Source organism: Musa acuminata, chromosome BXJ3-2, assembly GCF_036884655.1.
Source record: "Musa acuminata AAA Group cultivar baxijiao chromosome BXJ3-2, Cavendish_Baxijiao_AAA, whole genome shotgun sequence".
NCBI classification, from domain to species: Eukaryota; Viridiplantae; Streptophyta; class Magnoliopsida; order Zingiberales; family Musaceae; genus Musa; species Musa acuminata.
In genome coordinates this window covers 23,095,772-23,107,557 of record NC_088350.1, presented here as the reverse complement: position 1 = coordinate 23,107,557, position 11,786 = coordinate 23,095,772, and the positions used below count along the sequence as shown (strand labels likewise).

At 44.9% G+C, this 11,786-nt stretch overlaps 1 protein-coding gene across 1 annotated transcript; it reads right to left on the bottom strand.

Moving 5' to 3' along the window:
- Positions 1–7,557: 7,557 nt before the first annotated feature.
- LOC103971263 (cytokinin riboside 5'-monophosphate phosphoribohydrolase LOG1) lies at positions 7,558–9,058 on the bottom strand. The gene is made up of 7 exons (XM_009385253.3): positions 8,854–9,058; positions 8,676–8,773; positions 8,573–8,603; positions 8,377–8,476; positions 8,212–8,282; positions 7,993–8,136; positions 7,558–7,870 (listed from the first exon to the last, which is right to left on the bottom strand). Exons 1-7 carry the CDS (start codon positions 8,968–8,970, stop codon positions 7,772–7,774), a joined length of 660 nt encoding a protein of 219 aa, XP_009383528.1. The 5' UTR covers positions 8,971–9,058; the 3' UTR covers positions 7,558–7,771.
- Positions 9,059–11,786: the final 2,728 nt, after the last annotated feature.

The following is an 11,786-nucleotide window of genomic DNA, read 5'->3' as shown; positions in this document are numbered from 1 at the left end:
CCGGGACTTGACGGGGTCGAGACCTCTCCAAATAGGTAACCGCTGTAAGATAGCATTGCCTTGATTCTATAGGATCGCTTCGGGATTCCCTGATCCCTGCCGAAGTTGGAAACTTAATGGCCCGATGGTAGGTGGACACCATTGCTTTCAACTTGTTGCGCGTTGGTCGGCCAAGGATGACATTATAGGCCAAGGGTAGATCGACCACCATGAAGATAGTCATTATTGTCTTGGCCCTCGGCTCTTCCCCGATGGTGACAGGAAGGATGGTGGTCCCAAGCGAGGAGATGAAATCTCTCATGAACCCAGTGAGCGTTGATGCTATGGGGTGAGGTCCTCCTTGGTCAAGTCGAGCTTCTTAAAGGCATCGAGGTACAGCACGTTAGCAGAACTCCCGGTGTCAACTATTACTCTTTTGACTTGAGCGTTGGCGATCCGAATGGAGATCACCAAAGCATCGTCATGATGGGAGCGCTCGACCTCTCCGGCTCCGAAAGTGATTTCAGGCTCAAGCTCGGGTCGGGGATGTTTTTCTCGACCGCGCTCCGGGTGTAGGCCTTCCTCGTCGTTGAGCTGTTGCCACCGGCTATCGGTCCTCCGGAGATGACATTGATTTGTCTTTCGACGGGTCCCCTGGGGCGTGAAGTCGCTTCCCGGGGTTTCTTGAAATAGCGCCTGAGGTGACCTTTTCGGATCAGGTCCTCGATTTGATTCTGGAGGTCACGACAATCTTCCGTGTCATGGCCGTAGTCTCGGTGGAACTTGTAATATTTGGACCGATCTTTGTGAGTAGCTTTCATGGGGTTGGGCTATCGCAAGAAACCCTTCTCCTTAATTTAAAGGAAGATCTCAGTACAAGATGTGTTCAGAGGAAGAGGCGGGGGTCTCGGGAGCAGCAGCTCTTGTCGGTCGAGCCTCCGACGGGGTTGCACCGGGGCTGCTGAGGTAGTTCCTCGGGACTGTTCGGCCCTTGGCCTCTTTCCATCTATGCACTTTCCCACCACTAGAGCTTCGGCGATGATGTACTGGTTGGCACGCTAGAGCATCTCGGGGATGGTTGATGGCGACTTCTCGATCAACGACTAGAAGAAACTTGAAGGCTTTAAACCCATCAGAAACGCCTGCATGATTAAAGAGGGATGAGCGTCCAAGAATCCCTGGATTTCAATGGCGAAGCGTGCCACAAACTAAGAGAGCAATTCGTCTCCGCACTGGGACAACACGAGCAAGGTGGCTATGGAAGGCTTGGGTTGCATGCTGGTGAGGAAATTTTACTCGAACTCCCTTGTGAGCTGGTCGACAGACGAGACCGAGGATGGGCGCAGCCGGCTGAACCACGCTCGTGCTGGTCCCCTGAAGGTGGTCGGGAATGCCCGACACATTAGGGCATCAGAGGTGCCATAGAGGGCCATCTAAGCCTGGAACACGGTGACGTGCTCTGTGGGATCGGAGCCGCTATCGTATGTCTCCAATGCCGGTAGTCTGAAGTTGAGGGGCACATGCTTGTCCTATATTTCTTGAGTAAAGGGGGATCCGCTCAAGCCGCCTTCACCCGACTCACCCCGCGACTTCTGGAACTCGCGCTGGAACTCGTCCAGGCGTTAGTTGACCCAGGATAGTTGGATCTTGAATGAGTCATCCATCGAGTCGGACGATATGGTTTCAGGCTCGGAGCAGGGCGGAGTGATTCAGCAGGGTGCGGGTATGCTTTGCTCGGGTGGACCTCTCGGGTCCATCATTTGCTCTTGGGCTTCCCCCGTCCCGACCTGCTCCCTGCTCAGCCTTTGCCATGTTGGGTCGGCCGGGGCAGCCGCTAGCCATACGATCTGGGGGATGAGTGGGGCGATCGTCTGCATCATCCTCGCCATTGCCTGTACTTGCTTAGTTAGGCTGAGGAACGTCTCGAGCGACACGGTCGAGGGTCCTGTGGTAACTCCGGGAGGCGACAACCCCGGATCATTGAACAGGCGCCAGTAACGATATGGTGTCGAGGCCGGGATCCCCCCCGTCTCGAAGGACGGGGAGGGGTTGATCTTCGGGCCCAACTGAAAGGTGGCCAGACGGGGAGGGGTTGATCCCTCCCATCTGCATCATCCCCGCCATTGCTTGTACTTGCTTGGTCAGGTTGAGGAACGTCTCGGGCGACATAATCGAGGGTCCTGTGGTAACTCCGGGAGGCGACAACCCCGGATCGTTGAACAGGCGCCAGTAACGATATGGTGTCGAGGCCGGGATCCCCCCTGTCTCAGAGGACAGGGAGGGGTTGATCTCCGGGCCCAACTGAAAGGTGGCTGACCAGTGGTTTTCCCTCTGGGAGAGCCCCTGTGAGATGCTCCTACGACATAGCCCTCCTTCTAGCACCAAAAATATTGATGAACTGATGGGCCGTGGCTGATGAGTCATCACAGCCTGGTTCACGGGTCAATGTCGTGAGTCTTCGACCGGGTGGGTTTATCGGGATGGTTCTCTCTCTCTCTCTCTCTCTCTCTCTCTCTTTTGCCTCGTCCTTAGGTCGGATGCTGACCAAGGGTTTTTACACTACTGTACAAGGGTCGGTCGTACACGGGTTTGGCGTGGTAATCGATCCTCGAGAGCTGAGATGGTACCTTTGTGCAACCGTCATCCCGGAGCGTGCAGAATGGTGTCATGCAGTGTCGTCCCGGGCTTTTCGGGAAGGGACATACCGAGCAACGCTTTGGTACGGATTCTGGCTCGGCGCGTGGGGGTGCTCCTCTTGTCGACTTGGCTGTAGCGTGGCATGGCGTCGGTGGTGACATGGCTGATGATGTGGTGATGACGTGGTTAGGACCCAAAATATACCTTATCAGATTATGTAGATTTTTAATTTAAAAGTCATACACTTAATTAAATTTAAAATATTTTAAAAATTTTATTAAAATCTTTTTGGGTATTTTTTTGTTTTTTTTTCTCGTACCACTAACATTAATTGTTTTGAGTATCACATCCGGAGATTTTTTAAGTATATGTCTATTTCATCTTAAATATTTTTTTCTCATATTTTTTTATAACTAGTTATTCACAAATAAAATTAGTATTATTCTTATCTTTCCAAGTAACTTTATATATCCATCGTAATATTATCATTTTAGTAAATTTTTTTATATATTTTATTTCTAAGTTATCTAATAACACTCAGATCCATAAACCATTATTAGTCTCATGACTATCTTATAAATTTTTTTTTCTTTTAATCTCAAAGTTATCCAATAATCACACAAGACTCATGAAGCCACTCACCTTTTTAACTATCTTGTTTCTACTCTATGAATAATATCTTCATTGATCTCTCTATCTTATTAAATAATTGATCTAAAATTTTAAAGATTTTAGTTAAGAAAACTTCTTAATAATCCAACTCAACTATATTCACTTGTCTATTTTTAGAATTATACAAATTACATCTCATATGTTCACTTTTAGTTCTATTTAACTAAAAATCTTTAGTTTATAAGAATTACCTTCATAGCTCATGTTTATAATTAATTTCACTTAAGTTCTTATCAATTAAGATAATATTACCAACAAATAATATACAGGTCTATCATATAAATAACCAATAAACTTATCCATTATCAATATAAAAATAAAGATTTAATACATATTCTTAATTTAATTCTATGCTGATACGAAGCTTACTAGATACACCTTGTAACACTAGCAACTATATTATCAAACATAACTTTATAATTAATAGATAAATATTTTTTTTTCTAAAATTTACTATAATAAATATTTAGGAATCCATCATAAGTCAATAAGAACCATAAGAATTATACGTGAATATTTTTTTATTTTTTATTATTAATTATTGTAATAAATAAAATAACTTTTATGATAATAACTTATAATCTTTTTCTCCCTAGCATCAAGAATTCATAAATAAGTGATAATAGAGATAATTCAAAACAAAAAATCTCGTTAATCATAATAACTTACAATCTATCAAATTCTATGATAGGATCAACTTTGTTTATCAATTTGATTTGACCAAATTGACTCAACATATGTCGTGTTTCAAGTAAGAATGTTAAGTATTTAAAATTCAGATGTAGGACTACTTTTTGCGAAAGTAGGAAACTTGGTTATTTTTTGTTCCTTATTCCACTTCAAGAGTGGAAACTGATTGTGTCTCATCTCTCACTTCCTACACTGATCGTGTCTCATCATGAGTTTATTTGATAAAAACTTGGCAATCAAGTTAGTACGTTTCCAAGAAGATTGCTTTATCTAGCATCATTATCCTAACCATCAATTTAACGAAAGAATATTCTCTTTACATTTTTATATCAATATGGAATGCCTAGTAGACGTTTTATTATCTCGGGTAGCTAACGCGACTTATATTGATTGGGTTCTACATGTCGAGTCCCAATTAGTCAAAAATAATAGTATTATTATTTATCTCTTCGTATGCTTCGAGTCCTAACGAGTGCTTCGGATGTTTTTATATTGGATAGATGCATTGCACAAAAAAACATAGACATCTTAGGGTTCGTCGAACACTTAAAAGGTGCTTTTCAGTCGTGATCGACTACATCATAAGCAAAAGGGGATGCCTTTAGGTGTCTCAAGTATTTCAAATACTTTTCATTTCTAAGCGGAAGCATCACATACAAAAGAAGATACATAAAACGTTTGAATGCTTTTCAATTATAGGTGAACACATCACACCATGACCCCCTGGAATGTATTATACATTTAAGATATTTAAGATATTCAATTATAGGTGAACACATCACTCACAAACGAGATGCTTTAGGATGCGCTAGTTGTTATGATATAGACTTTCAATAATAGTAATGATGTAATGCAATGTTTGATTTACACACAACAAAAAGTTCTTGAGTTCAAAACTTTTTTTTAAAGGGTTTATGCACTTAGGCTGGTCGAATCCATGTGAGTTTAAGATGAGATGGTAGAACTAGTTTGACCTGACTTGGGCCAATTGGCTGACCTGAGTTTGTCGAGTTGCTCGACCAACTCAGGTCCTTTTAATTTGGGATTTAAGGACCTCATTTGCCACATCACATGTACACGAGTATGTACGTAGCACAATGCAATAAGTTCATCCAATGTTCTTTTAATTTGGGATACATTGTTACAACCATATTGGGTCATTCATTTAAGAATATCTATATTTTACATTTCAGTTCTCGTAAGTGATATTGATAAACATATTTAGTCATACATACGACAAAATAAACCACAAAACAAAAACAAAGAATATTTGGAGATTATTAATACTCCATGATAAAAGATAGAAATACTAGATTGAAAAATCTCATAATGTGAATCGATACAAGGAGACAAGATCTCTATAATTTGTGATTACATATAAAAAATGTGAAATATGAATATCATCCCCCACAATGATAAGACGAGACAAAGATCTCCAATTTTAATTAAATGGATTTTCCCCAAAGTAAATTGGCTTGAAAAAACAAATGATAATGTGTATAAAAGCATAGTGAATGAATGATCGTTCGATCAACTATCATCTATCTTTTCGGAGCATATGAGTTCAAAAAGGTACCTTTGAGGGTAAGGGAGATCCGGAGGACTTATGAATATTTGGTTCCGATATTTCTCAATCAATATGGAACTAAATAATCTTATCAGATAGTTAAAATATACAGATTAATACTGATTAATAATAGAACATTTTCTCTTACAATTGGAGTTTATCTTGAGATCTATGGCAATTGTGTCTTTTTAAAGCTGATCACTTGGTTGCTTTCAATAAATCAGAAAACAAAGAAAAAAGTTATCCGCAGCATCAATTACCTAACCATATATCATCAAAATAACATGTATTTAGAGCATTGAAACAACAACCAAAGACAAAAAAGAACATATAACTGTGATTCATCTCGTTCTTCTCAACCTCTCCATTTGTCTGCATGCATATGCGTGATCTTAGCTTCTCTGCAACAGATGCTATTTTGACACACGGTTTATCTGTGTAAATCCATGGCTACGAACAGCACAAGGTCTCCACCACATTGCCTTGTGCCGTCTTTGACCAACCACTTCATTGCATGCTCTAGAAAAGATGGTTGCCAACTCGATTTCTCGACAGCGCTGTCGCCGTCGGGAACTGCTTGAGATCTTGACTTTAATAAGAAAAAGACGATGCATTAATGGGCGAAGCAAACGTTAGGTTGGCAACCTATTAATTGGGGAGACGACAGACACCATGACAAGCTTGGCAAAGAGGAAAGGGAAGGGAGGATGGCATGCACGCTCGAGAAACCAAAGGGAAAACAATAGTTCCACAGGGAACACGGAAGCCCCACACCCAGAATGGCGACATGAAAGCTCCTGTTCGGAGTTACAGTGGACTGCATGGGGCGGATTGCACCGCCCAACTCCGGTCTCCAGTTTCAGAAAGATCCCCAGCGTCGAAGCTGCTTCAGTGCCTCGACACTTCAGGGAAAGAAAGGCTACAGTCTGAAGCCCTTCGTACCAACCACATTCATGCACCCATGGTAGTCCCTCATAATAAAGGTGCAACTGGAGAGAGCAGTTCTCCTCCAGCCGACTACATGGCCACAGATGGAACACCAAAAGCTTCTCCAAAGGACCTTTATTTACCGTGACAGAAGTCTGTGATTGAAGTAGCTGTGTCGGTAGGGTAGAAGGGACAAGTACTCGTCTCTCTCATCATTTGTTTCACATTCCTCGTGAACTCCAATGATCTTAGACTAATTTTCCTTTTTGGCAATCATAATACTGTTTCTGGCTTTTCTCTATACTCGTACTAATTGCGAGAGGCATCATCAAAACAAGTGATGAAAGAACCTGTACTCCATAAACAGATCCTTGTTTCGGCCACCGCGAAGTTATGATCTCGACGGTAGAATAAAAATGAAACATGCACACAATTGCTAATCGATCGACAGGGCTACAGGAACTACCGAGGGCATGACGCCGTCAAATGCCTGGCTTCACCGAGGAATCCTTCTCATCTTATAGAACACCACTGGGCACACAGTACTGCTACAGGAAGTGGGCAGCTCTCCGGCCACACCGCCACCCGGAGTAGGGAACAGACTGCCCTTCATCACATGGCCGCCTAGTACCTTTCTGCTGTGGGAACAGGGACGAGACTTCGACCCCGAAGACCAAGCATATTTTGTAGCGACACCCGTAAAACACCATAGGTTGTAACAGTAACAGATACGGCTCACTTTGGGCATCGTTTCGAGTTACCAGTCCTGCAACGAGCAGCTCAATGCACAAAAAGCCAGACGAAGACGAAGACGAAGACGAAGGCCTAAGAAACTAGGAAAAAGCCCTGCTTTACCATGGTTCGTTAAGTGGCTCTGGTTTGTCTTGCGAGCACCGTAACATACCCCAACCCACCACTTTCCTATCCGACTGCTTTCCAAATCACAGCAGCAGATGATACAAACAACCCCTGAAGGAGTGTCATCAGCGGAGGTGGACAATGACCTCACAGAACATAAGCACCACAGATAAGCCAGAGACAGCAGCTCACAGAAGATAGAAGCACCAAAGATAAGGCACAGACTGTGAACCTGTGCTGGCAGCAGTAGCCAAGTAGCACTAAAGTACTACATGCAATTATAGCTGTAAGAGGAGATACAAACAAAAAGGTGCAATCGCGAGGAATACCGGCGCTTAGTACATACAAACGCTATGCTTCTTTCCCCGTCCACCAAACAAAATAGCCAAAAGCACCAAAACACATCGGAGATCGATGCATGGTTTCTGTTCTCCGGCGTTGCTACCGGGCGATCTCAGCTTGAAGGGTGGAGTTTAGTCCCACCTGCTCCATCTCCCAGCTCAGTTTGGCGATCAGAGCATCCTCGACGGGCACGTATTCCTGCTTGACAAGTGGAGCAACAGCCTAACTTTCGGAGGAAGGGGAGGTCCACACCGGAACATTACATGGGTGATGGGAGTCTCTGCCAAGAGCTTAAAGGTATAGAGAGGTTATTATATTACCTCGAGCTTTTGGACGAGGTCTTTTGCGTTGGGAGCGGAGACGAAGATGTGACGCTGGTAAGGTTGGATGAAACCATCCTCCACGGCCTTGTCTATGAAGGCCAGCAGAGAGTTGTAGTAGCCGTCCACATTAAGCAAGCCAACCTTGAACCACGCTTGGGCTTGTTAGCGTACGAGACGACGGTGGATAATGGATCCTCGAGGTTGGAAAATGCTTACGGGTTTGTTGTGGATGCCGAGCTGAGCCCAGGTGATGACCTCCAGCAGCTCCTCCAGTGTTCCATACCCACCTAAAAGCAATGACGGACAGTATCATCAGTATGGGATAAGACTGGGCAGTAGTGGGTTGCAAAAGTACTTGATGGAGAAAGATGAGAATAGGACCAGGTAGTGCGATGAAGGCGTCAGAGTGGCGGGCCATTTCGGCCTTGCGCTGGTGCATGCTGGCCACCGGCTTCACTTCCCCAAACGTCTCCCCCGTAATCTAATCCCACCCCCCCGACACAAACACGAATCAACAGTCGACAGACATGGCATCTGCAGTAAGAATTTGGAGGAAGAAAAAAATGAATATGACTACCTCTTTGGACATCAGAGTTCTTGGGATGATCCTGTAGGATAAAGAAGAGCTAACGTTAGAGGAGAAGAAACAGGTAGGCGACTAAAGGGAAGGCTGTACTGACCCAATGACATGGCCTCCACCAGTATGAACAGCTTCGGAGACCAAGCCCATCAGCCCCACACTGCCCCCTCCATACACCAGATCGACCTTCCTCGCCACCTGCACGCAGAAGACAAGTCTCCTCAGCTGCGCTGCGCGGCAGAGAAGAAGAACACGAAGGTGGACACCGTGAAAGCTACCAGTTCCTTTCCAAGCTCCACGGCTGCATCTTGGTAACAGTTCCTCTTCCCGGTGCTGCTCCCACAGAACACGCACACCCTCTTGAACCTCGACTTCCCGACCGTGATCTCCTCCATCTCCCAACTCCCCCCTCCACACCTTTCCTCCTACTCCCTGGCCTTTGCTTTGGAACTGTAGACTTCCGCTCCCCGGGCCGAGCCTTTAGAGAGCCTCGAATCCCTACATATAACCCTTTCACCCCTGTCTAACAAAAAAAAAAGGCGGAGAGAGAAAAAGAGTGGTCTTTCTCTCGCCCACGTAAATGCAGATGTCATTCTCTTGCGTACTTTTCATCAATCGAAAAAGATGGAACGATATGGCAAACTCAAAAAGTATATACACAGTAGAATACAGGAAGAATGAATGTTATGGTATAGTATCATATCTCAAGGAAATATTCTCCAAAGATCAATATAAAACGGAGAGAAATCAGCCACCACGGCACCTCGGGTTTAGTACCAGGCAATCATGACCACCGTAGTCATCCACACGTGTAAACCGTCCGTCTCCCTCGGAAACTCGCACACCCCCACAGTTTAGTACCTCTACACGCCTACATCTCTATGCACTTGTCTTATATATCCGCTCTGCTGTGGCCATTAACTGCGTCGGGTAGGGGGGGCAGAAGCTACATGGGGGGTGGTGGCAAGCGAACTAGTGGCAGGAGGAGGGGTAGCACAATACTGTAGCTGGATGATTGCCAAAAGAGGAGGGAGGAGGATCCCTTCAGTAAAAAGCCGATTCCTCCCTTCGCCATCGCCACCTACATTCTCGCAGACGGCTGAGCTGAAGGTGGGTGAGCGTGACACTGTGACCGTGTGAGCTCATGCAGAGGATCTCTCTGCACTTGTGCTCTTATCTCCAACTCGGTAGGGAGGCAAATTTAATGCTGGTGTTGCTGGTCTGATTAAGAAGAGATGGTGTTTCTGCTGCTGATGACCTGCACCTCTGTTTCCTTCCTGCAGCGGCCCGAATCCTGCCATGATTCCCTCGGTTTCAAGAGCCTGCAAGGGTTTCCAATGTCGTCTCCAACCTCATTCTACACTTTACAGATACACATCTAGTTCCTAAAAATCTGTAATTACTGCGACTTCATCTGTTTCGACATTAAAAAAACGATTTTTATATTAAATTCTAAAATTAAACAAACATTTATAGCATTTTTGTCTCCCTCGTGCAGAAGGAATGCAATATTAAACATCTGCATCTGCTTTATTGCCGCTTCCATTGTCATCTCATGTAACAGTTACAGCTTAGGTTCACAATGGAGATCTTCTGTTTAGATGCTAGTCTACCTCGTGGCCGGCGGCACAATACTCATGACCACCTTTATTTACATTTTTTTTTCCCAGCCTAAATTAATCATTTTAAATCTTTCACCGCATAAATCTGCCGGCGACGAGAACTCGCAGCGGCATGCAACTGCGTAAGGCCGTTCCATCGCCGGGACGTGATGTCACGCCCCCTTCCTGCCGACGTCGCCCTCATCATTACCGGGACCCGGGTGGGAGACGTGTCGGCGTCCCAGGCTCCCGCTGCGAGATGCGTGCCGAACCTGATCGCCATTTTCGAGGTGTGCCGGACACCGGACTCGGACTCGAGACGGGACTCCAATTTCCTGCGATCGCGGCATGTAATTGGACCAAAATCTCCAATTAAAGTGCATCAAAATGTTGCAGATCGCATATGAGAACGAACGGTGGCCTCACATGTCCCTGTGGGCGAATATACTTAATCCACAGCGATATTCGCCGGTCTAATTAATGCCGTTAGGATCGCCTTCCGCCATCAAGGCGTGCCTTTCGTTCCGGTGGATGAGGCGGAAGGGGCCATCCGACGGATAGCAACGGCGCAACCACCGTGATGCGCCGCCACGGCTAACCGCGGCCCCCACCCCCATCGCACACCGGACACACTACAGCCGTGTACGCGCCACCAACTGCTGTAGCGGCACCGCCACCGCCACCGCTCCTTCATTCCCCGTCATAAAGCGTCTGCGCCATGTGATTCGAAGGCACATCAAAATGAATGCATTATTAATACGGGCGTCCCGTCCATTGATATCTTTTAATCGGTGTACGTGTGTGGTTCCATCGGCATTGAGTTCGGGTTCCATCAAGCCCGATTGCCGCATGGGAGCACGTGATTGGGGGACTGTAGGCGACATGACTGCCACGAGAAATTGGGGTGACCATTGTCGTGACATCGAACGTGGATGCGGATGCGGATGAATGTGTTTGGTGTGCGTTAGGGAAAACTGTGGTCTCCTCCTATCTTTATTGAGCTGACGGAAACCCGAAATCACTAGCGAGAGTGTAAAGTATTGTCTTAGGATTACGACGAAAACATGGTGTCACAATCCTTGTTTGACCGTAGCAGGACATGTTGTCGTGTGTACAATGGCCACTGACGATGAACACACAAATGCACATTTGGTCAAATGTGTGGAGATAAGACTCGACCGGCTGCAGTGGATCGATAAATGGGACCCATTGGAATCGACTCGACTCTTGGTGCACGTTGGGCCCATCTAAAAAGAAGGAAAAGGTTGAACTTGGTTTCAAATCAGTATTTTGATTTTAGAATACGAGACATTATTGATAACCTTTGATGACCCTCCGATCATCCCTAAGAAGGTGGAGCTTTCAATTTTCTTATTTCATGGATGACACCAGGGTGTGAGGTAAGTTTGATAGCAGCTCTCCAACTTAGTTTCCTTTTTTTCCCTAAGCAAAAAAGGAAAAAAAAATTATCTCTAGTGATTGAATGTAGTATAAATACTAAAAATGTATAATTAAGGATTTTCTAACTTACTTAAATTAGAGTTTAATTAATAAAAAAATCACATATATGAAATTTTTTAGGTAAATATTTTAAAACATCATGTTTTTAT